We start from the raw sequence: 26,760 nt of genomic DNA, 5'->3' as shown, positions 1-26,760 counted from the left end.
ATTGGGTTTTCTGCCAATCTCATTAAAATGTAGAAGTTGCTTACTAATTTTCTGTGTTAGAAAGGAAGTTTCATGTTTTTCTCATCCCACAATGAATCTGTTCATGGTCAGTTAGAGTTGTGGGTAGCTACTCTGAGCATCTACAGTTCATGGCTTAGCTGCAACATCCCCTAAGTCAGGGGTTGGGAACCTTTTTTTTCTACCAAGGGCCATTTGAATATTAATAATATCATTCGAGGCCATATAAAATTATCAACTTAAAAATCAGCCTGCTCTGTTTGGCCAAATATTTAATGAACTCACCTCTAATGCCATGGCAGGGTCAGACACAATGATTTCTAGGGCCTTACACGGCCTGTGGGCTGGACGTTCCCCACCCCTGCCCTAAGTTTATGCATTTACTATGATAAATGCAGAGTCTGAACATTTTATTATATCTTTCTTTATTCTTATGTTTTTGAAAACATAAATGATTCACAGATAACTTTATTCATGGAATGAAAATAAACAAATGCATTCTACTTTGTTTCTCCCCATCCTACCCTCATCTTTATTTTATTTTTCTTCTTGTCTAGTGCATGGTTAAGTGACAGAACAGTGGTGAGCCAGGCTGAGTGGTTGATGAGTTACTCTCGATCCCATGGGTTCTGAGGATCACTCTTCAGACAGAAATGAAGGTGGTGGTGTTGCTGGTGCCACAGGCTAATTGGGGAAGAGGACGAAGTCAGGTGGCTCTGAGCCTGTGTGGGACTTAGCAGGATGGAACTGTGCCTCTGTTCAGACCCAAGCCTGTTCCCCTGCTGCCTGAGGTCCATGGAAACCCTGATAGCAGGAGGTAAGGGATGAGGAATAGGGGAGGAAGCTAACATTTACTTAGCAACCCCTATTTGTCAGGCACTGTTAATAATTTTAGAAAGGTATCTTGTCCATAATAACCTTTGGAATACTATGCATTTTACTTATTTAATGGCTTAAGTCCAGAGGATGAGGAGGTTTAAATAACTCACTCAACTACCCTTATCTTCATAATCTTTTTTACAATAGTGGTGTGAGCAAGTATTCCAATATTGAGTTTAAAAAGTCAAGGCGCTATATATGGTGTGAAATAAACCTTTTCAAATAAAGGGGATTTGTTGACATTCCTTATAATGAATGGTTACATTTGAGCCATTGAGCTGAAGCATCTAAGAGTATTTGCAATCTTTTCATTGTTTGTCTATATGATAAAAACAAAAGGAAAAATTCAGGCTTAAGGAGAAGGGGTTGCATAAAGTTGTAAAGAAAGATTTAGCACTGAATGAAGATGGCTGTCCAATCTTTAGAGTAAACCTTTATTAGAAAGGTATAGTCTTAAATGCCACTGGACTGGTAGCTAGGAAAACGAGTAAGTGCCATTTTTGCTAATTCAGTGTTAAGCGTTGCTTAACGCTCCCTCAACAGCTAGACATGGGTCTCCTCTCACAGTGCCCAGATTTCTGACACTCTTCCACAGCTGATCTGCAGTTCCAGGGCTAGGGTTAGACCAAGAACTCATTATCTGACCTTTCTTCTCAGAATCTCTTTCTTTAAGGTGTTAGTGGTGTCCCCAGCATTACCTGTGCCTGTCAGACAGCCTGAGATAGAGACAATTGCCTTTGTGGTTTGCATGAAGAGACCGGAAAGAAATGCAAATTGAATGATCCTTCAGCAGGGATCACCTTTGCTTCTGTGTACGGTGTAGCGGAGGGACCATCTGGAAGGGCAGGAGGATACAGCAGGTGTCCCAGGGCATGCCTGTGTAAGAACACGCATGAGCTTGTCATATACAAATTTGGCTTTATCGCATCAATCTGTCTGTGTCATAAAGCGTAAAATCTTACTCGTGGGGAGTCCATATCAAAGTTAATAATGACATCTGTCATTGACAGAGGTCTACTAGACAAGGACTTTTGGAACACCAGGTAATTAAATTGGGCTGTGTCCTTTTATTTACTGGCGAGAAAGAGGAAACTAGTCCCTGACATGGAGGAGTTCCTGTGGAACTATCAGCCAGGCCTTGGTGTTCACCTGCTGAACACAAATATGTTCACGAAACATTAGACAAGACCATTCCATGACTTTTATGAATCATAAAAAAAAGAACATAAGCCCTCTGTAATCAGGCCTGAAAATAGACAAAACATTAACATTGCCCATGCCCCCTGGTGATCTGACATTCCCCCACTCTCATGAGTAACTGCTGCTTCTTTACTTATCACAGCTCTAGCCTTGGTCTAGTCTCTCCTGCTTCCAGATAAGATTTATGAAGATGCTCATTGAATTACCCTCCTCACCACTTCCTCACAGTATTCAAATCAGAGCAAAAATCCACTTCCTAACCGCTCCCCGAATTACCTAACATAAGAGCAAATACCATATGTTCTTACACCCCCAACTGAGATGTCTCAGGGTTTTCATGACGTACCTTCTCTCCCACTGCAAAAAGAAATAAACCAATTTATATAATTTCAGGTGTGTTCCTGGTAGTCACTGGCTGGAGGATATAGGATTGCTAAATGGTTATGATGGGGACTTTATAATTGATAAAATGAGTAGGGTACTTCTGTCTAACAGAGTCACTGGTTATTTAGTTGTTTTTACTGTAATAAAATATACACAACATAAAAATTACCATTTTAATTTTTTAAGTGTACAGTTCAATGGCATTAGTACATTTACCTTGTTGTGCAACCTTCACTACTACCAGTCCTCCTCCAGAACTTTTTCATGACCTTAAACTGAACCTCTGTATCTGTTAAGTAAAGTCCTCATTCTCCACGCCCCCAGCCCGAACACCACTATTCAACTATCCGTCTCTATGAATTTGACTATTTGAGGTACCTCATGTAAGTGGAATCATATGATATTTTCCTTTGTGTCTGATTTTACTTAGCATATTGTCTTCCAAGTTCATCCATGATGTACAGGTATCAGAATTACCTTCCTTTTTAATGCTGAATAATATTCCATTGTATGGTTATACCTCATTTTTGTATTCACTCATCTGTTGATGGATACTTGGGTTGTTTTCACTTTTTGAATTGTGAATAATGCTGCTAAAAACATTGGTATAATTATGCTCATAATTTTTTTAAGCAACAATGAGTGTAATAGTTTCAGGATTTTTCTGAATCTGCATATGACCCTAAAACAGTCACCTTCCTTCCTTCCCTTCTGTCCTCCCCAACCCCCATGCTTGGAGAAATCAGTTTTTTTCTAGGAATCTAGAAGAGCACGACATGTTATGTCCAAGTGTCACCACTGACTTACCAACATAGCCCTAGGGAGGGGTAGAATCATGGAAATATTAAGAGAGGCAAAACAATTCCAAACCAATTTTTCTTTTAAAATATATTTTCAAAACTGAGTTATAAGTCTCTTGCTACTTTGTGAAAAGCTAAAAAATAGGCATGTTAAAGGAGGGTTTTGACACTGAAGTGAGAGATATAGCCAGGTCATTTGTTTATTCAACCATTAAGCTATCATTTGCTGCTCTCTGCCTGAAACACAAGCCCAATGAGTTCAGGGACTTGCTGCTCCATCTTCTTTCACTGGAATAGAGCACATAATAGACACTCAATAGGTATTTATGAACTAAGTAAATAAATTATTATAATGATCCCTTGTATGTTTTAGATACTGCAAGAGGCATTAGAGCAGTGGTTCTCAACCTTCTGGCCCTTTAAATACAGTTCCTCATGTTGTGACCCCAACCATAAAATTATTTTCGTTGCTACTTCATAACTGTAATTTTGCTACTGTTATGAATCATAATGTAAATATCTGTTATGCAGGATGGTCTTAGGCGACCCCTGTGAAAGGGTCGTTCGACCTCCAAAGGGGTCGCGACCCACAGGTTGAGAACCGCTGCATTAGAGGGTATCTAACACTATTTCTGTCCACATAATGCTTTAAGATCAGCTAGGAAATTAGAAACATATTAAAAGATAGCTATAAAAAAACTGCAATGGGTGTACTTCTGGATAGTAAGGAAAATTGCAAAGATGAGTTAGAATAGAAAGAATTTTGATATATGAAAGCATCAAACTGTACTCCGTGTGGAGTTAACAGCATAAGAAAAGGCTTGGTGGGAGCAAGAAGCATAATGATGAATTGTAGCTTCTTGTGTTTCCATTCTGTTCAATAAACTTCAAATTCTTCAATTCATTTAAGCTTCATAGTGCCTTCCATTTTCCCATGCCCAGGAAGAAATAATTATTCTTCACACTTCAGTGAAGGGAACAAAAACACACAGAAATTAATTGGGAGAACCTGGATTTGAATCCCAGTCTTCAGATCCCATAACTTGTGATTGCAATCCCTAGATTGTATTCAGTGAGTGTTAATTAGCTTATTTGGGGTTGGCATATAAGGAGTATATGTAGGGGAAGATAAGAGGAGAAGGACTGAAAACCCTAAAGGGTTAATATGGTGGTGGAAGTGGGGATTATCACTTTAAAAAATCTTTAATGTATTTTTATTGATTTCAGAGAGGAAGAGGGAGAAAAAGATAGTAACATCAATGATGAGAGAGAATCATTGCTGGGGTGCCTCCTGCATGCCCCCCACTGGGGATCAAACCCGTGATCCAGACATGTGCCCTTGACCTGAATTCTATCCAGGACCCTTCAGTCTGAAGGCTGATGCTCTATCCACTGAGCCAAACCAGTTAGGGCTTAAATTTTGAATTTAAGTACAAAATCCATTTTTTATAGTTAAATATAGTACATTTCTTTGAATGAGATATCCAGGTAGAGGTGGTAGAGAATGGTAAAATGCATTGATTATTAATTTTTAATTTTACAAAGGTTCTTTATTGTCCCTCTTTACATATTTTAAATTTGTGAAAGTATATTTCTGAACATTATATTTTTTTATTGATTTGGCTGAATTGTTTTAAACAAAGTTCCTCTTGTAAAATATTATTCAGCTGACCTGTAAGGAACCTTGTTTTTCAGAATATAACTCAGCATCAATTTAATTGGGAAAAAAAACCACATATATACTAGTAGCTCCAACAATTAAGAAATATTATGAACTAATGAAAGATAATACATACCAAAGAACCATGTTTTTTTTTTTTTTTGAGTGGAAGAAGATATAAAGTAATAAAATATTCCAAATGAGTAGCAATGTTTATAAACTGTGTATAGTGTGATGTTGATGGACAACTGAGGATTACATAAACTTTAATAACAGCATGAAACCACTGTGATATGTCATTTTTCTCTTTCCATTTATTCTTATCAGAGTCTTTTTAAAAATGGTTGGCTCCTATTGCACCACAATGAAAACTCATTAGTATTTTGTAGTGATAAAATGGTTGATCTATACCTTGAGTTGGTTGGATAGAATAAAAAAACTAAGGTGTTTTTTTGTTTGTTTGTTTTTTTTTGCTATTTCCAGCAGCTATATGTGTGAGAAGTCATCACAAAGAAAACAAGATTATATAATAATAGAGTCAAAAGGAGCTCTAGAGATCAATAACAAATTCTAGTTTAGTTTGTCAGTGGGTGTGATGGTTAATTATGTGTGTCAACTTGGTTAGGCTGTGATGCCCAGTAGTTTGGTCAAACACTAGTCTAGATGTTGTTGTGAAGGTATCTGTGGATATGATTAGCATACACAATCATTTGACTCTGAGTAAAGCAGATTACACTCTTTAATGTGGGTAGGCCTCCCTCATCTAAGCAGTTGAATGCCTTAGAGCAAAGACAGGTTTTCTGAAGAAGAAGAATTCTGCTTCAAGACTGAAACATAGAAATCCTACCTAAGTTACCAGTCTGCTGGCCTGCCATTCAGAGTTTCCAGTTCTCACAAATCAATTCCATAAAATCTCTCCACTACAACTAGCCACAGACTGGATGAGAAATAAGATCCCCTTAGGGTTGAATTGTAAGGATAATTTTTTCACTAAAAGCAGATATATACATATACATATACATATACATATACATATACATATACATATATATATATAATCTAATAATAGACAAACATGGTAATTGACCGTACCTTCCCTACGCTTCCCATTGGCTAATCAGGGTGATATGCAAATTAACTACCAACAAAGATGGCGGTTAATTTGCATACGTAGGCGCAATGCTGGGACGCGAAAGGGGAAGGATGGAAGAAGCCGCCTGCTGCTGACGGTCATCGGAAACCCAGGCGGCAGCCAAGAGCCGGGTGGCAGGGCAAAGGCGCCTTTGCCCTACCCCTGGCCCATGATCAGAGAACCAGGCCGCCTTTGCCTGCCCCCCAGCCAGTGATTGGAGAAGCCAGGCAGGGTAGAAAAGAGGTGGATACCAGCAGCCGCCTCTTCCCTGCCCCACCCAGCTTCTCTGATCACCGATCACCGGCTGGTGATAGGTGATCAGAGAAGACCCAGAAGCCGGGCTGCGTTGTCGCCCGGGGACCCAATCTAGCCCTGCATTGGGAAGCGGGAGGCAGCTCTTCACCTGGAGGCTTAAGCCCAAGGTGGGAGGTGCCATTTTCTGTATGGAAAGGCAGGGGGCGTGGCTAAGCACAAGGCGGCACCATGTTTGCATACGGAGAGGGGGCGTGGCTCTGAGTGGGGTGGTCCCACGTATGGAGAGGCTCAGAGCAGGGCGGCGCTACATCCGGAGAGACCGCTGCTGAGGCTGGGTGTTCGCCTCAGGATGCGAGTGGCGGGAGAGGAGCGCTAGGTAGAGGAGGTGCTGCTTCAGGCAAGTGAAGGAAAAGGGCAGGTCGCCAGAGAGAAGTGGGGGGCAAGAGCTGGGTAGAGGGGGCAAAAGGGGGGAAAGAGGGACATCCTATATAATAATAAAAGGCTAATATGCACATTGACTGAACGGCAGAATGACCGGTTGCTATGATGCGCACTGGCCACCAGGGGGCAGACACTCAATGCAGGAGCTGCCCCCTGGTGGTCAGTGCACTTCCATATGGGGAGTGCCACTCAGCCAGAAGCTGGCTCATGGCTGGCCAGCGCAGTGGTGGTGGCAGGAGCCTCTCCTACCTCCGTAGCAGCACTAAGAATGTCCAACTAACGGTTTAGACCTGATCCCTTGGGGGCCTAAGCCTTTAGTTGGACATCCCCCGAGGGCTCCCTGGCTGCCAGAAGGATGTCTGACTGCAAGCTTAGGCCTGATCCCCCCGGGGAGTGGGCCTAAGTCGATAGGTGGACATCCCACAAGGGGTCTTGGACTGTGAATGGGCACAGGCAGGGCTGAGGGACACCCCCCCCGCCAGTGCACAAATTTTTGTGCACTGGGCCTCTAATTAATATATATATTAGAGGCCTGGTGTGCACAGGTAGGGTCCCTAGGCCTGGCTGGCGATCAGGGCTGATCTGTGGGGTGACCAGCGGGGAGAACAGGGGCGACTGGGATGATGGGGGGGGGGCGGTGGCACCGGTCCGCTCACTGGCCGGCCCCAACCCCTGATCGCCCCACCCCGCTGGTCACCTCCCTCTGTAGGAGGCGACTGGCAGGGTGATTGGGGGGGTGGGGGGAGACCCTGCTGGCACCCACCCTGACTGGCCTGGGGCCTTCGGGCTGGAGGCAGCTCCTGCATTGAGCATCTGCCCCATGGTGGTCAGTGCCTTTCAGTCTATTTGCATATTAGACTTTCATTATATAGGATTGCTCTCTCATAAAACTGATTCTGTTTCTCTGAAAAACCCTGATTAATACCGTGGGTAAACTAAAGCCAAGAGAAATTACATGCTTTTCCTAATATCACTTAGTAAGTAGTGGAAGAGCTGATAATAGAAAGATTGGGTATTTAGGTCATAAAATTATCTTAAAAGTTGATTATAAGCCTGGCTGGTGTTGCTTAGTGGTTGAGTGTCAACCTATGAACCAGGAGGTCATGGTTCGATTCCCGGTCAAGGCACATGCCTGGGTTGCAGGCTCAATACCCAGTGTGAAGTGTGCAGGAGGCAGCCGATCAATGATTCTCTCTCATCATTGATGTTTCTATCTCCCTCTCTCTCCCTTTCTGAAATCAATAAAAATATACTTAAAAAATGGATTATAAGCCAAGAAAGAAATTCAGAACTATCAATTTCCAGCCCTCTCTTTTCTAGTGAGTTGCATGCAGAGAAATGTAAGGTTTTATGCAAAATCCAATACATTAAAAATTCTAACACTCAAAGAAGATAAAACAGGGGAGGGATTACTTGTTTGCTTTACCAAAAGTTACAGTGTACAATTCTTTATAGAGGCAACTTTCCCCATCAGTTAAGGTGGCTTCATTTTTTAAGAAAATGCTTTGTAACTTTTTAGAAATTCCTAAGTTCAACACTCAAACAAGGCATGACTTTAAAATGTCTCTTGTTAAAAATATTTCCAAGATTCAATAATTATTTCATTCTCTTGAAAACAAATATTTTATAAGGATAGAAAAGGCAACGAGAGGAAGAATATGCATATGTCATTGTCTCAATAAACATAAGTCTCATATTGTGTGTGACGATTTGCTGATAACAAGCTCTTACACTCTTTCCAGGAAGCTTCACTGTGAATCTCTGAGTTACTATCATCGTTTTCTAATGGAGACAACTAGGGCTGACAGAAACTCGAGGACCTGCCCAAACTCCTCAGAGCCAAAGCATTGGGTTCCCAGGGCTGAGCTCTCCTCATTGCCCTCTGTGATGCCCACAGAGCACCAGCATTAGCCAGAAGGGTGGTGTTTGTAGGTCTCTTGACCAATAATCCCACAGTGAGCTAAATTCTCACACTCATCAAAAGGTATGTTGCTGCTAGTAAGAATATTAAGATTGACCTTGGAAAAAATCCCAGTATGTCCCCTTTTCATTCTTAAAGATAACCCTACCATGACCTCTTTTTTAAAAAAAAATACATTTTTATTGATTTCAGAGAGGAAGGGAGAAGGAAAGAGAGATAGAAACATCAACAATGAGAAAGAATCATTGATCGGCTGCCTCCTGCACGTCTCCTACCGGGGAACAAGCCCACAACCCAGGCAAGTGCCCTTGACTGGAATCGAACCTGGGACCCTTCAGTCCACAGGCTGGCGCTCTATCCACTGAGCAAAACCAGCTAGGGCTACCATGACCTCTTGAAGCTATACATTGATTCTATGGGACAATGGAAAATTTGATCACACACATAAGGCATTATCTCTCCTTTCTCCATGTTTTCAAAGTGCTCCCGCTGGGAAATATTCTTTGGGTTCTACATCCTTGTATTATAAGCAAGCTTTAGTTGTTGTTGTTATTAATGTTAATGGTTTACTGAAGTGAAATAGTCATCCCCATGCTTTACAGCAGCTCTCTTTCTTACCTTGGTTTTCATGTCCCCATCACATTGGTAAGACTTGATTTCTCTCCTTGTCTTGTCTGAGAGCAGGTGGACCAAGACAGTTCTTTGGAGGCACAATGAGTGATTTCTCTTGAGAGAGGCACAGCTCTCTAATCTGCCAGGGAATGAAAATTTCGACAGTCACACAGATCATTTTGAATGGTGCCAAATACATTTCACCAAATGCTCCTGTCAATAATGACAGCATGTCCCTGGGAAATGTGGTCATTTTCTTCTGGCACTAGGCACTGGGCTTATCCTGAGTGGCTTGACAATGACAGAGAGGACACAGGTAGCTTTCTCCATAGAAATCACAAAGAGGTCTCGTGATCTATGAGCAATGAAGGGGTCGAAGGGCTTCTTTATCTTGAAATGTCAGAAACAGGATGCCAGGCATTAAGTAGGAACCACCTAGAACTTACTGCCCTTTGCCAACAGCACACTCTCGTCAACCATTCAAAAAATTAGGCGAAGTGGTGACTGCAGACCACCATTTTGTTATAAGCAGACCTGCAGGCTCCATCAGGCTGGGAGAAACATCACCTGTTGTAGCTTACAGAAAGGAAAGCTCTTTGGTAAGAATGCAAAGTCCTGAAAGCCAGTGTGTGAGTCACCTCGTGGGGAGAAGATAGCATCCCAAAGTCTACCAAGATTTAGGCTCGACCACAAGACTGTTTTTTATAGAAATAGGATCAGGTGGTCACATCAAAGGGCCGAACAGGACCATGAACCGCGATTTAAAAAGAAAAGAAGAGGAAAAAAGCCAAAAAGAGCTGCAGGATGGCGAGAAAAGGCAGAGACGCAGAGGAGGGCCAGGGCGGGAGGAGGGAGTCTGGGAGGGAGGGGAGAGAGGAGAAAGCTGAGCGCGGACGTCAGGAGCCTCAGCTTGGGCAGAGTCTGGCGGAGGCACTGGGGAGCATGGGGTGTTTGGAATAATTACTGAAACCCGCGTGTGTCTGCGCCATCCTGTGGGTGTGGCGCAGAGCGGAGTGTAAACTCTAGCGGGGCTGGAGCACACACTGGATTAGTGGCAGCAGCCTGCCAGCCTGCCAGCGAGCAGTGCGGGACCCGCAGCGCAGCGCGCACGCCACCTGCACGATGGCCTCGTCTCAGGGGACGAACGAGCTCAAATTGGCCGACTGGATGGCAGCTCTCCCGGAGAGCATCCACAGCATCCCCCTCACCAATTTAGCCATCCCAGGTAGGGCGCACGGCGCGGGCGCCGCCACCTGCCCCGCCCTGCTTCTCTGCCACTAGGTGCTAAGTTGCCAGGGTGCCCGCGGGAGGGAACCGGGTGCCAGGGGTGGGTCTGGGGCCAGGCTAGCGCTGCCCGGGAGCCTCCGGCCTCTGGCCTTTCCCTAACCTCTGGGGACCCTGGCGCGGGGATCAAGGTGACTGCTTTTGCAGCGGGCTGTGGCAGAGGGCTGGAGCGGGAAAGGCTCGGCTGTGGGTTGGCCCCCGGTGCCCCCTCCCTCGTTCTTCTCCGCAGACTTGGAGGCGGGGGCGGGGGGGCGGGGGGCGCATCTGGGTCGGTGGGGGACCATGCGCTGTGAGCGCCGGCTGGTGTCCTGGGGGCTCCGTCCAGCGCCTGTACCTCCGACTCCATCCCTGGCACAGAATCCAGAGGATTTGGTAGATTTCTCCGGTAGAACCTACCTGAGCCATTTCTATTCATGGTCCCCGTCTCCTTTAAAGAGACAAAGCGCTTCCCCGAGAGGGATGAAAGTTGAGGGACCAGCGGCAGCGTGATCGCCGCCCTTGACCCGGGAGCTGACAGGGACGAGGGGCGGAGGGCTCCGGGTTGGGGTCTGGGAGGACCCGCGGGCCTGGCCCGGTGGCCACCGGGTGAACCGTGATCCCAGCGCTGTTAGCGACGATCAGCTCCCGGGTCACGAAAACGAGCCCTGGCGGACCCTGCGTTTGCTGCCCGGAGGGAGCCCTGAGCAGCGGAGGCGGAGGGGTGGGATTACCAGGAGGTGATGGTCCTGGTGTCCCGGGTGTCCCCACAGCCAAGAGAACGGGAGCGAGCCTGGCAAAGCCGGGAGAGGCAGGAGGCACCCAGAGGCTTCAGCATGGCGCGCGGCTGGCACCAGAGGTCTGGGCAGGTCTCCGGGTTGGTGCGCGCAGCAGCCCCTGGCTCAGGTGTGCGGTGGGGAGGACACTCCAGGACAGTGGGCCGCGGCGACAGCGGGACACGGCCGCACTTCCTTACCAATTGGACTTTCCACTTGGGCTGAAGGAGTGGATGCCTAATCCTTCTCCGGTCGGACCAGAGGACAAATTACACATTAGGCACAGGTGGTCCACACCTGCCCCTACTTGAGCCCGATTAGGTTCAACCTTCTGTTCTACCCCTTCTTGACTCGCTCCACCCAGCGCCCCCTCTCAGCCACTGAGGGGAAATATAATTTAAAACAAACAAAAAGCAAAAGAAGGGATCTCTTGGAAATCCCAGGGGGCTCTAACCAGCAGTGCTGGAATGGATCAGTAGCCCAAGTCAATGGTCCTCAGTCAAGTGGATGTCTGGCCGCTCTGATAGGCACAGGCCACACTCTGAACACCAGCTGGGAAGGGGAGAGGCTGTGTCCTTGTGTCCTTCTTTAGGAGGTAGCTTCCCAAGAGCCTAGTGTCTCCAACTTAAAGGACAGCCCAGCCTCTCCACTCTACAGTGCCTGCTAGCTGGGCGAGCCTGGGGATCGCTCTTTTGAAGGAAATGGTAGAAAGTGCAAACTTTGTTGGCAAAATTCCACTCTCACTTCCACAGGAGTTCCTATCCTCTTTTTTCCTTCCTTTTTTTCTTTGGTTTTAAAGTTACTTTCACATGGCCTCTCCCTGAGCATTTCTGCACACATGGAAGGTAAGAGGGGCGAGCGATGCTTGTCTTCCGATGTGTGACTCTCCAGAGACACAGGGGTTAACAGCCTAAATTCACATTGCTGGTTCTGATGGAAGCTAAGACACACTGTCTGAATCGCTTACATTTCTGTAATACTTCCCTTTTCAGAGCCCTGGTATGTAGACCAGATCACGTGATCCTTCCCCAGACCCCAGGAAGCAGGCATTGCTGGGACTGTGAACTCCATTTCACAAATGTTAAAGCTGCAGCTCAGTGAAGGCAAATGGCCTAATATCAGCTCAGAGATCTGACCCTAAAGTGGTCCGTAGGGAAGAGCTTCTAGGAATTTTAGAGCAAAATGCTTTGGCGTTCGTATCTGGATAATTCAGTAGCAACAAGTACTAACCAGGATGAAGGAACAAGGAAACATGCATTAACAAGAACAGGGCAATTTTCCTTTCTCCCCATGGAACAAAGTCTCTGACTTTGATGTTCTGGTATACTTAGAGACATAAGATGACGCAGCATTGGATGCAATGGGAATTTCCACCACTTTCCCAATCCCTGTTAGTATTATATTCCAAATGGACCCCCTGCAGAGCTTCTCTCATCCCCAATACATCTGAGAACTATTTCTTCAAATGTACACCTCCCCGCCCCCCTAGTTTTCCATGAGTCTGTAATGTAGATTTGGTAGAACCATACACATAACCCCAGGTCTAAAAATGGATTACGGCACTTTTCTGCATTACTCAACTGTGAGAAGTTTTGGAGGAAAAAAAGACATTCAAACTTTGACAGTCAGAAAAGACTAATTGGAGACTATTAAACACTAATGGAATAATTGCCTTAAAATCATGCTAATAGCTTCCTGGCTGCTACATGTTTACTTGGCCGGTTGCTAGAGCTTGAATTAAGTAATTACCTCCACCATTTAAAGCCACTCCTGATGCCCCACACAAGTGTTCCCGTGGAAGGAACTGCTGCTCTGTCATCCTCAAAACTTCAGGTTTTCCCAGGTGACAGAATTGGAGCATGAAGAGCTGCCTAATTAGGAGGCCATCCACTTGGGGCAGTTAAACCAGATGACCCAGGAGGGGCCATGCTAAGAACAGTCTGCAAGTGTGAGATACTCCCCAGCATGAGTTCATTGCTGGCCTCTCTAAACATTTCTCAGTGTCTGCATCTGGAATGTTTTCAGAACCAAATCTCTCAGTGGCTATTTTGCATCTAAATGGCCTCATGATTTGGTATAGACTGACCTAAGGAATCAAGTTAATAATTGGTGTTAGTAGTTTTCCTGTCATTTATCTTTCAAAGGGATGGCACTGTCAGGACACAGGGACAGGTACTCAGATCTCAGTCTCATGTATCACTTTTCCTTCTCTCTGATGACACCAAACAAGGTTTTCATTCATTCAAACATGTTTGCTTAACAATCCCCTGGCAGTCTGGGTGATGAATGAGGCTTCCTCCCACCACAAGCAGTTGAGAGAGGATAAACAGGATGGCAGCGGGAAGACAAAGTATAAAATGCCGGTGAAGGGGAGTCAGATGAATTTCTGGTGTGTCTGATGGACCTCTGGCATCTTTGAAGCAGAGTTTTTAATTCTATAGTCACAGTGGCTCCAGAACCATTGAGAAGAGATCTATCACGGGGCAAGCAAGCTGCTGCTTAATCTGACTAAGGTATGGGTGGTCTGGGTCTGTGACAGGGGGTCATTCTGTCCAAAACCTAAGTGATCAGGAAGGGGTTCTAAATGCATAGGTCTGTTATGCATTTTCTGTAAGTGCTGAAAGTCTTCACACAGTACAGTAAGTTGTGTTTTCTTGATGTTGGAGGAGTTCATACAGAGGATGTGACTGTCAGTTGACCCATGCGTAGGACTCAGGCAATTGGAGTCTCCTCACACCCTCCCCTGTGCTTGGAATATTCATTCTGCCCCTGTTCCATTCCCACAGTGAGAGCCATTTTCAAGGTCATAATCTTTGAAGAGCGATGTGTTGTTGGGCCATCTGGATGGTATATGTGGCTGAACCCAGTTAAGGCCTCTGTACAAGCTTTTAAGAGTCTGGCAGCCTAGTGTGGAGACTTCATCATGTGGCTGCCCAAGACAAGCCTGGTCTATAAGTTCCCTTGCTAATGAAAGCTGCCACCTACCAATCTGGAGTGACCTGCCTCTTTCTTCGCTCTCTCCTTGGCCAATTTGTGAACCAGCATGTGAACAGGAATTGTTGATTATACTTTACATAGAAACACAGAAATGCTCCAGAAATCAATAATTGTACCTGTCAATTTTACTCATTTCTTACAGAAAATGCCAACACTGATGAAAAAGAACAGCTATACTTAGGCAAGGAAATTAGAAGTCCCTACAGCTTTGATTTCTATGTTATGTTTGCTTTTATTAGTTTTTAATTTCTTCCCTTGCAGCTATCTTTTCTCATCATCAGTTTTCCTGGACCCAACTGTCTTCTTCCTTTTCCGTGTAATTCACTATTTCTGTTTTGATTGGAGTGAGACGATCTACAGACAAATCTGGAACTGGATCTGATTGTGCAAATTTCTTTTAAAAAGCCGGATTTGGTCCCCCCCCCCCGCCCCCCATCTTTTTGGTTAAGATGGTTATATGGAAGTTAATTTTTCAAAGCACTCACTAAGCAACAAAAATGTTTAGGATGAATATCTTTCTTGTTGGCCTTTCCAATTCCCAGTTTTGCTTTTGTTAAAGAGGAAAATTAGAAGAATATCTGGAACATAATTTATTCTACTAGGACTTTTTTCCTGAGCAGTTGAATTGAATCACCAACTATTTTTAATCATTATAATAAGGTGATGCTTATGTCATTTTACATACAGTTCATGAGGAGTTTTCTCGTGTACACATGTGCTTTGCTCATGTTCCGTCAATAATCAAAGGCCTTGCTACTTAGAGTTGGGCCAGGGGCCAGCAGCACGGGAGCTGGGTAGAAATACAGCCCCTCAGACCCCTCCTCTCAGGATGATTTAATCACAATCTGCATTCTAACAAGATCGCCAGGTGATTTACATACACGTTTAACATTCAGGAACTGCTGCTTTGAGGTATCTCTCAGGGAATCCTTGTTGTAAGTGGCAGAGCCAAATTTAAATATGCATCTTTGACAAAGCTCTTCCTATTGGACCGTGCAGTCTCTCTGTGAGTGTTCAAATTCACCACCAGGCTTAGAGCCAGAGCGCCCTGTTTGCTCAAGGCTAATGGCCCAGGTTGGGAACATTTCTGTTAACTGACATTACAGTTCTTCATGCACCTTGAACAATAGACGTGATTCAGTTGCTACTTAAGTGTTCAAATTAGGTCCTGTGATACATGTAAAACATTTCCCTTCATTTCCTTAAAGTCCTGCTGCTCATTGACATCAGCCATCAGTAGCACTTAAAATCCATCCACCTGGTGATGCTAGTGGTCACTAATGACGATTCAGAAAACATCTCTGATCGTTCTTTGTCCATTTGGTCTCATTCCTTGTTGAGATACTTGAATTATATTTATAGGGTGCAGATTCAGTCAATTTATCTGTAAGCTAGAACTTCTCACTATTGCTCTTAAGCAATAGTGACATCATGAATAAGTTAGTGATAAGTAGCATCAGAAAGCCTTCAAAAACAAGGTAATTAGTACATTTTGATGGAAAGAAAATGATCAATCTCATTTGTATTTGTCAACCGTGCCTCATTTATTTCAAGCATGGTGTACATGGAATGGAAAGATGCTTAAATGTGGCTAAACTCACTTGTTTGAATTTTAATTATTTGGCATAATCAGTGCTCTAAAATAGTTTTAAAAATTTAAAAGCCATTTCAAATTGGAATCAAGAGATCCATTGGATCTCTTCTTAATGGATATTGTGCCATGTTTATATGTTAAAGCTCACATGCTTTGCTCATAGGAAAGTTTCTCATATTCTTACTTAGAGTTTATTTTCTCTTATTTAATTCCAATACCACCCAAACAAAATAGAAAGAGTAAGTTACAAAGAGAGGAAGGAGACTGTTGAGTGCCATACATCAGCAATAACAACAGGGACTATTCGTGAAGAAAGACTAACCAATGGAAACACAAAATGTAAAATCTTCTAAATCCTGACAGCCCAAAGGTAAAATCAAAGTCATATTAATTGTCAAGTTTCAGCTACTCTGAGGCACCTTCTTAATGGACTTCCAAATAGTTCTAGAAATCTCTGGATAAGTTCTTCAGTCTTTTATAAGCCAAGTGTGGGGGCTACCACATGGTATCTATCATTTTCCTTCTTTCCTGTTTTGGATTATTGTCACTTTTGCTCCTTTGACCTCCAGAGGGACTGTGCTTCCATAGTTTTATACCCAAAACATTACTGCTGCTGGCAGTCTCACCAGGGCCTGTACTATGTCTGCAGAGGCCCAACATTGTAGATGTTAATGTGTAACAAGGGCCCTGCACTCCACTGTGGTCAGAAGGTCCCAGAGCTGGTCCTCACTGTGGAAGCTGCTGATGCAGCTCCTACTCCTGCTGACCCTGTGTGTGTGCCATCACTACTGAGCTGGGAGTGCCAACAATGCCAAACTTGTAATCTATTGCCAAGCAGAGATGCCAACAGAAGAACTCTTAGAACTTATATTGATTATTCTGTTGTTGGCCCCTTGCCCTAAGACTTAAGTATGAGTTTATGAGAGCTGTGCAGAGGTCAATATACAGGATAGATTTTAATCTATACTCTGCATCATTCTCAATGTTAGCTCTGTGTGTATGTGTGTTGACTTTCTCTTAAGTTAACTCTTTTTTCCAAGAAGCTTCTTGATTTTTCCTGTAAGTAGACCTCTGGTGGGTGCTACCTAATTACTTCTTCAGACAGATCCAGAAGTTGGGATACAGCTGGGGTCCCTATTGTTCCCAGTGAGCAGCCTTGGAAAATGTAAATAGAGCCAACTAATATGATATACTTAAAGTCATCCCTAATAGCTCCATTTTTTTAAAGCACATTAGTAGAATAATTGCTCCAAGCCTTCAAGAAAAGGTTAAATTTTACACACACATGCACACATATGCACACATTTTAATTGTTGTTGGTTAAAGGTGTCAGCGCCGATATAATGGAAATTTTACCAGTTACCACCAATGAGGCTGGCCTCTTATCCACAAGCATTAGCTTTTGGAAAGAGAGAACATGTCTCCTTGATTGGCACTCAAGGAACTCCTCGAACTCAAATCATGGAATTAATACCCTCGAGAATCCTATATATTCTCTCAGGTCTCCTTGTCTAGGTAGCATTAGGATCAGTCTCAGAAGATTGGAGACTGGAAAAGTATCTAAATTATATATTCCAGAAGGCAGAGAAAAGCGAGAGAGAAATTTGCCATGGTTTAGACAGAATCAGAATTCTGCCACCAGAAGCTTTCTACAGCACCATATGCTTTTATTATGCTCTATTAAGAGAGGAAGCCAGGTCAGGAAGAGGGGCAGGAGGCAATGATTAAGCATTCTTGAGAAGCAGCCAGGATTAGTCACCTCCAGGGATCAGGTACTGAAACAGATGGGCAGTGACTTGCTAGCTGTGCTCTTACGTCCCCACGTTCCATTACGGATCCTGGGAGTGGACAGCCTTACACCACTTTATCCTCAACTCCAGCTAATCACCATGTTTCCCACAGAATTAGTTTTTATGAAGCAGCCATGTTTATCCTTAGTCAACATTATAAAGGATGGTTGGGTTCCTTCATTCACTTGGAGAATTTTTATTTCATGAAGGATTGCTATGATGAATGGCAATCCTAGCTGCCTGCTAGGCTTTCCTGGAGCCCCTCTCTGGCTTGTTGGGGATCGAAGTAGACACACTTGAAGGAGTCCTGATGGGCGAATGGGAACTTACCTCAATGCACATCTCAAGTCATACTTCCCTGTAGTCATATGGAGGAGGAAGAGGAGGGGGATCACCAGGACTGCCTTAGCCCAGTTAGCCCTAAACACATTCCTGCCAGGACCTGGCCTGAGTTTCTCCCAGAAAAGAAAGGTGGTCAGGGGATGTAAAGGTCCTGCATTCCTGCCAGGACCTGCCCTGTGTTTCTCCCAGAAAAGAAAGGTGGTCAGGGGATGTAAAGGTCCTGCCTTAGACGTTGCTAGAAGGGAAGGCTGCAACTGTGAAATGTTGTTCAGTTTTTATTACTCCCTCACATCTTCCTTTCTCTTTATATCAGCTCAAATTCCTTGGGTCCAGCAGAAGAGTCCTACTTTTGAAAATATCTTTAATTCTCTTGTCTTCCTCTTTCTTCCTCTACTTACCAGGAAAAACTCCAACTCAGCTGAATTCAATTTTCTACCTATCCCAATCCCAGACAACTTCAGTGGCTAAACATTTCTGGAAAACAGTACACAGCCTGGATACCTTGGACTCACTAGAAATTTCTGACCATGAATCTTACTGCACATCCCTAGTAAATTTATTTTCCTATTTTCTGAGATGATAATTTCATACCTCTTTATGCTCCTTAAATTCACATCTTCCCACCTCACTCTAAACTTACGAATTTACTTCTTATTTTATGTAGATGCAAATAGATAAGAACTTCCTGTTTCTCATTATTAACTCATCAATGCTCCTGCACCTGGATATTCTGCTTTATTTTATTTTATTTTTCTGCATCTTTTAAAAAAGCCTCCTTTGACTGCATACCTGCCTCTCTATACATTGCACTATTTCTCTGAATTTTGTAGAACCATCTCCTCTCTTCAGGTTGTTATTCCCCTTTCTATCCCTAGCCCATGCTAATTACATTATTTTCTCACCACTGCACTAAAATTGTTTTTATCAAGGCTGCCAACAATCTATATTTTGCCAAAGCTAATGGCTCATTCTCTATTATTTTATTTCACCTTTCAGCATCATTTGATGTGGCTGACCACACTTCTCTTCTTGAAACATGTTCTTCTTTTGCCTCCTTAATGCACTTTTAATTTATTACGTAAAAAATACATAACACAAGATTAATTCTCTTAGCAATTTTTGAAGTATATAATATTGTTAGCTGTAAGCATAAGGGTGTCAGCAGTTCTCTAGAGCTTTTCATCTTGGATGACTTAAACTTCATACCCATTAAATAGCAACTCATCATTTTCCCTTCCCACCAGCTCCTGGCAACCACCCTTCGACTTTTTGGTTTGATAAGTTTGACTACTTTAGATACCTCATATAAGTGGAATAATGAAGAATTTGTCTTTCTGTGACTAGTTCAGTGTCCTCAAGTTTTATCCATGTTGTAGCAGAAGACAATTTCCTTCTTTTTTCATGGATGAATAATAGTCCATAAAAGCTTAAAACAGTAAAGTAGGAATACATTTATCCTCGAAGGTGAAAGATCTGTACACTGAAAACTATAAGGCTTTGATGAAAGATTTTAAAGAAGATATGAATAAATGGAAGGATATCTTATGTTTATGGATCACAAGAATTAGTATTATTAAAATATTCATACTACCCAAAGCCATTGATAGATTCAGTGTAATCCCTATCAAAATTCTAATGACATTTTGCACAGAAATAGAAAAAACAATCCTAAATTTTGTATGAAACCACAAAAACCCCTGAATGGCCAAAGCAATTTTGAGAATGAAAAACAAAGCTGCAGTATCATAATTTGATTACCGTAGATTCATAATAACCATTAAAATGGTTATTATGAATCTACAGTAATTAAAATAGTGTGGTACTGGCACTAAACAGGCACATTGACCAGTAGAACAGGACCAAGAACCCAGAAAAATCCATGTGTATATGGTCAACTAATATTTGAGAAGGGAGCCAAGAATTCTCAGTGGGGATAAAACAGTCTTTTCAATAAATGGTGTTGGGAAAACTGGTTATTCACATGCAAAAGAGTGAAATTGGGTCCCTATCTTATACCATATACAAATATCAGCTCAAAATGGATTTACTTAAATATATACCTGAAACTATAAAACTCCTAGGAGAAAACATAGGGAAAAAGCATAGGGTATTGGTTTTGGCAATGACTTTTGGATATGACACCAAAAGCACAAGCAACAAACACAGAAATAAATAAGTGGGACTATATCAGACTAAAAAAATTCCTGTGCAGCAAAAATAAATAAATCAACAAAATGAAGAAGCAACTTAAAGAATGGTAGAAAATATTTGCAAATCATATATCTGATAAGGGGTTAATTTCCAAAATACATGAGGAACTCCAACAACTTAACAGCAAAAAATTAATAATAGTAATTGGATTTAATTGGCAAAGAGGACCTGAATAGACATTTTCCAAAGAACATATACAAATGACAAATAAGTACATGAGAAGATGCACAAAATCACTGACCAGGGAAGTGTAAATCAAAACCACAATGAGATATCACCTCACACATATTGGAGTGGTTATTATCAAAATGACATGATCAACCTGGCTACAGATTCTGGGGGGCATCTCAAACCCCTGCTGGACTTGTGCTGGTGGACTCCTAATTAGAGGGCGTGGCCAGTTATTTCTTCAGGATCCCATAGCCTCTCATCCCCTCTGGTGTCTGTCATCATGCCACGCATCTACGTTTGTTCTCAGCAGCTTCCTGGCATTGATGCCAGGTCTCATCAGAGCTCCAACACAGCAAGACTGCAGCCAGCTCCTTGGGCAGCCCATGAAAAGCCAGAATGTTGGACACATGCCCTACTCTCTCTCCCCACCAAGGGACAGGCTGCCAAGCTCTACTGGCCTGTGTCTGGGGTACGGCAGGTCCTCTGGAGAAGCAACAGGCCACTCAGCGTTTCTGTCCCCAGTGGCCCCTGTCATCTGGAGGATGCTCGGTTTCAAGTGTGCTCCAGACAGGCAAGACAGAAGCCAGTTCCTCAGGCAGTGCTGCCCCCCCCCCAATCACAACATTACAAATATGGTCCAATCCTCCTCCCCAAAAGGAAGCTGGGAGCTGGCACTGGGAGTTTCCTCCCAATCGTGTGGCTCTGTGCCAGGGGGAGGAACTCTGGTGAGATCGTGCTGCAGATTTTCCTCTCGGCTTCAATGTGGCTGGCTTCACACTTGTGTGGGTTTCTGGATCTCTCCTAAAGGGAAAGGCTCATGTATTGTTGAAGTCGTGTCTCCACGGGAGGAAGAAGGGTTTGGGGCTTTCTAGTCTGCCATCTTGCTAATGTCACTCCTTACTGAACTCTCTTGTGTTTCCAACTTTGTGGGTTGTTTCCTTTAGGTCATCTGCGCTAAGTATGTCTTCTTATCTTTATATATAAAGAAATGTTGGGGTACCCAGGGCTCAGGCCTTGATTCCTTTTTTCTATAACTATACTTTTCCCTTAAGTGACAACATCTAAACCTATGGCTTAACTCCCAAGTGTATGCCATTGGCCAAACCTCTCTGCTGAACCCTATCCTCATATATCCCACTGCCTCCCCATTGTTTTCCCTATAGAAATATCAGCTTTAACAGGACCTCAAAACTACTGAGTTCACCGTTCATTGCCAACTTTGTTTCTAATCAAGTTTTCCTCATCTAAGTATTTCGTATCACTATCCCTCAGTCTTTCAAGCCTGCAAATCCTTGGAGCCATTCTTCATTGCTTTATTCCCCCATCAAGCCCTCTAAAATCACCCTATCAATAAATCCTATTGGATCTTTTCCCAAAATGTATCCTAAATCCTTTTTTTATTTCTCACTACTTCTCCATGACAACCCTATTCTAGTTACTGTCATCTTCCACATGCATTACTCCAAAAGCATAGATTAGGGACATCACTCACCTGTTTAAACCCTCTGCATTTAGTCACTGAAGTTACTGGTCCCTGTCTATCTCTGACCACAGCTCCTTCCCCCTTTCCTCCCTCACTAACTGCAGCCTTGCTTTCTGGCTCTCACACCCTCCAGACTTCTAGGCTCACAGATCTGCTTGGACTCTTCCTCCAGAGCATCGGCAGTCGGCCTCCCCCTCCTTCTGGCCTCCACCTGATGCCTTCTCCTCGGGAGACACTCCCTGACTCTGTTAACCAGTGTAGTGTATGTCCATCCACATCACTCTTTCTAACAATTGCTTCATTTATCTTTTTCATGGTGCTGGAGGAAGTAGCAACAACATTGTTTATTATCTGTCAACTGAGTAGATTATAAGCACCTTGAGTGCAGGACCTGGTCCCAAAATATGTGTCCTATAGTCAATGTGTAAAATATATTTGACTAACAGATGACAAGGCCAGTATAGAGGGACTCTGGTCTTGCTCAAAGGCCTTTCTTCTGTTGACTGAAAACAGGGCAACCCAAAGAAAGTGTTCCAAATAAGCTCCATTGTTCAATTTTTAAAAACAAGTCCTGACCAAAACCAAACTAATTTTAGCAAATGGATGATCCCAAGGAATTTTGATAAAGTGTAAACTGGACCCAATGATTTTTGAATGAGACACATGACAATTGAACAAAGTAAAACAGAAATATGTTTTATATAGCCGTTGTCAGTCATTATGGCACTACATGTTCAACCAATTTTCTTATAAATTCTTTGTTTATATGCTTAATGGTTATTGATCATAGTAACAACTTTGAAGAACTATCAGGTTGAACTGTGTTTTCCGAAAAAATATAATGATGCTATCTTTAACACTGCTTTATTTTTTAAAGTATGTTTTCTAATTATTTGTAAGTTGGTAATTCAACTTGGTGACTTATTTAGCCAAAATATTCAACCCAGCAATTATATTGGATAATGCTTTACGATTTTGTTAGCACTATGTATTGGAATATGGGAAATTCTATTAAAATAGAACAAAACCGTACATGATAGCCAACAGGCAAAAAAAGAGGATTTGTCTAAGAAACCAATATAATAGATTTAAAGTGCTGTTTACAAAAGATGTAAGAACTGGCATTTAATTTCAGAAATGTGTCAAGTTGGCTGAAGTCAAGAAAGGGCTGGGGCTACAACTAGGAAGAGAGTAAGTACCAAGGTCTCTCTTCGCTCTGTTGGGAGCTAGTACAAGGAAGGGCTGGAACATGACCTGGGGCAGGTAGTGTGAAATGAATGGGTGAGAACAAGAAATAAGTACTCTCTAATTCAGGCAGAAGAGGCATAGTTTAAAAACGCAGGCTCTGTTTCAGATACCGGAGTTTGGAGCCCGTCTTTGCCATTTGTTAGCTCTGTGACTCAGGGGAAATTACTGAACTCTCTCTGCGCTTCAGTTTTCTCAGCTGAAATGTGGGGATAATAATAGTACTTCTTAGGTTGTTGTGAGGACTAAATGAGGATACATGCCAAGTGCTGAGCAGTGCCTGGAAGACACAACTCTCTATTCATATTTTATCTGTGATTTTTTATCAGGATGGATAATCTTTAGTAGAAAAGTGAGCCGATAGTAAGGAAGAATGTTTTCAAATGTGGTCAAACTTTCATGCCAAGGCAATATATATATATATATATCTTCAAGTACTAAAGGAAAATGATAAAATATCATAAGTGAGCCGATAGTAAGGAAGAATGTTTTCAAATGTGATCAAACTTTCATGCCAAGGCAATATATATATATCTTCAAATACTAAAGGAAAATGATAAAATATCACAGAACCAAACAGCCATTTCTAGTTTATAAAAACAAGTACAAAGATATGTAGATATCACAAGGTCCAAAACAGGAAAAGTGAATGCCAGCAACTTTATAAGAAGGTACATGAATGGTTTGTAATTATAAAAGGAAGTAAAGGTAATTATTGCGAAAAGGATACAAGATATTCTTGGAAGATACAAGACCCCAATTGCAGTCCTGGATCTGCAACCAAGTCTTGGGCAAGTTACTTAATATAGCAGGTCTCTGGTGTTACATCTGAAAAATGGCTTAGCACTGGTTGTTGTGAACAAACTTGGTTTAAGCCATGGTTCTGCTATCTACCAGCTGACTCAGGGGAGCCAAAAAACAAACAAATAAACACACAGAAAACCCCTCCCTGGGCTCAATTACCCCCTTACTAAAATGGAGATAGACAATACCAACTTCACATCCTTTTCTGAGAGTACTCAATACGATAATGTATGTAGTATACCTGTCACAGAGTGAGTGGTCAATAAAGGTAGCTCTTTTCATCATTCCATCTTATCTAATTGGCCTCATTTACTTTGTCCCATCTTCTGCCTCTCTAAGCTCCCTTTTCCTTCATACTTTCAGTTAAAGCCTCTTAACTTTTCTCTCTTCCATTTTCAGACTCAGCACTGCCTTAGGCTCCATAACCAGTCCAACAATAATCAAGAGAATGTGAAGAGGGCTATGCTAACAGTTCCCTTCCTGTGTCCAGCACTTGGCTCTCTGAAGCATATGGGTACAGAAAGATGGGCTGTCTTGGTACAGTGAGAGGGATGGACGTGAGTGGCCCAAGAGGGGAATGGATCTTCTTTTTAGTGGAGAAGATGCTGGCCAGGTAGACACAGTGATTTGGAGAATACCCATATTCATACAGGACAGTGAACTGAAATAATTCTGGCTCAATAGAGGGAACAAGGTTCATTATATGGACAGAAATAATAGCAAATCTACAAGCAGATTTCCCAGAAACACAGGGAGTCTTCCGCCATATTGAACTTCCTTGTATGAAGTCTACTTGTCCAAGTCTGAGCTTTGGACACCACTTTAGATGACCAGACTTTTCTCTCTAAGATTAAGTTCTTCTGCCTGGACTATACCCACATCCTAGGATGAGAAGAGTTCTGTGTGATCCCTCCTGCCCAGTCCAAGAATGCCTTGTACCTAACTGAATGCTCTCTCACTGTGATTTATGAGAAAACTCCAGTTTGTTATGTTACTGATTGATTATGCTAGCTACTGTAAACTTTATACTTGCTTCCCAGGTTCTCTTTTAATGCCCAGTATTTGAGATTTGTGGTGTGTGTGTGTGTGTTTTCTTGATGGGATCATATCAGGTTCACTTTAATTGGGAACCTTTATGCTTTGAATGATATATGTAGAAACCAATCTTAAAATGAACTTGCCCAGTGGAGGAACCTTGAGATCATTAGGCTAGATGAAATAAACCAGTCACAAAAGGACACATACTGCATGATTCCACTTATGTGAGGTATCTACAGTCATTGAACTTGTAGAGAGTGGGAATGGTGCTTATGAATATGGTTTCAGTTTTGCAAGATGAAAATGTTCTGTTGCACAGCAATATGAAACACTTAACACATTGAACTATACACTTAAAAGTGGTTAAGGTGGTACATTTTTTGTTATGTTTGCTGTTTTTTTGTTTTTAACCACAATTGAAAAAACAAACTTGCTCAGTCAGATCAAGATTTATGTTTTTAAAAATATATATATATTTATGTAGAGAGTGAAAGAGGGAGAGAGAGAAACATTGATTTGTTGTTGCAGTTATTTATGCATTCATGGGTTGATTCTTGTATGTGCCCTGACCACAGGATTGAACCCACAATCTTTATATAACAGAAGGATGCTCTAACCAACTGAGCTACCCAGCTAGAGCTTTTTTGTTGTTGTTGTTAGATTTATGGTTTTTGACATAAGCACCTGGAGGCTTGCTCGCAGTTTTCTGTAGTGTTTGTAATTCTTTGAGGCTCTAACACTAAGAAAGGGCTGCTTCTTTAGCTTTGCTCCCTGCTATCAGGCTAATAATCTTGTATTTCCTTCTTACTTCATTCATGATCTTACTCACTGAAGATGGCGAAATCACATTACCTTCTTAGGTTTCTGTTTCTTTAATGTGATATCACTAGTGTTCTTTGTCCTCTTAAGTATCCTGCTGGTAAGGGTTAATGCACTAATATGCAGGAAGCTTTCAAATTCCTTATATTGGGAACATCTTCTGGGTTTATATATATTTAGGATTCACATTGCCCACAGTTACCTTCCAAGAAGACTTCCTTTTCTTAGGTGGAATTGGTGGCACCCTACTGCAACTTGGATAAGATCAGAATGCATTCATTCAGAAACTTCATACTAAACACTAAATATATTTCAGGGTTGGATGGAGGTAAAACAAGCTACATTAGACAATTTCTGTCACTAGCAGGAAGGAAACCATAAACAACTACAGAAAAACAGCAACAAATACCTTTGGAAGAATTCACCTAAATCAGAGGGTCATGTTGATTTTTATTGAAATACTGGAGCTTCAGGTAAAACAAGTTCTTTCCATGGCTTTTCATTTCACATTCACATTTATAACATGGGCACAGAGGTGGGGGCCTGTCACGTGTTCCCATAGCACTCTTAAGTCATTACCCATGTGGCTTGGGACCTGAAGAGCCAATGAAACAGTGGAAATTGCAGTCTTTCATCCCAATAATCCAGATGAAGGCCCTACCCTTCCACTTTCCCAGGGGAGTGTCTGTGGGCTCACTTCCTGTTCTTCCTGAAGGAAATTGGGAGAAGGGAGGGGAGCAGTGGCAGAGGTGCCCATCCTAGAAGCCTCCCGACCTTCCTCTGACCTTGTTCCACACATGACCTAGTTTCTTTTGCAGTCTCCTCCCAGGCCCGATGACAGTTGCATGCAATCATAGCATACTCTTTGTTTACCTGCATCCTCAACTTCAGACCTGAGCCAGGGTGATACTGAAAGCAAGTGTCTCTT

At 42.6% G+C, this 26,760-nt stretch overlaps 1 protein-coding gene and 1 long non-coding RNA gene across 2 annotated transcripts in view; one reads left to right on the top strand and one right to left on the bottom strand.

The window, feature by feature from the left end:
* Nucleotides 1-1,254: 1,254 nt before the first annotated feature.
* On the bottom strand, nucleotides 1,255-11,441 carry LOC106727764. Its single transcript, XR_001364014.1, has 3 exons — nucleotides 10,983-11,441; nucleotides 9,309-9,441; nucleotides 1,255-1,773 (listed from the first exon to the last, which is right to left on the bottom strand). It is a non-coding gene; the product is annotated as an uncharacterized LOC106727764 (long non-coding RNA).
* PLCXD3 (phosphatidylinositol-specific phospholipase C, X domain containing 3) overlaps nucleotides 10,204-26,760 on the top strand; it is a 125,228-nt gene continuing 108,671 nt past the window's right edge. Inside the window, exon 1 of the mRNA XM_005875992.2 lies at nucleotides 10,204-10,527. Coding sequence (XP_005876054.1) covers nucleotides 10,425-10,527 — 103 coding nt within the window. The 5' untranslated portion in view covers nucleotides 10,204-10,424. The remainder of the gene's footprint in view (nucleotides 10,528-26,760) is intronic.

The sequence above is a fragment of the Myotis brandtii genome, unplaced genomic scaffold, assembly GCF_000412655.1.
Source record: "Myotis brandtii unplaced genomic scaffold, ASM41265v1 scaffold478, whole genome shotgun sequence".
Taxonomy (NCBI): Eukaryota; Metazoa; Chordata; class Mammalia; order Chiroptera; family Vespertilionidae; genus Myotis; species Myotis brandtii.
The sequence above is the reverse complement of the archived record's forward strand: the minus strand, read 5'-3'. Positions and strand labels throughout refer to the sequence as shown.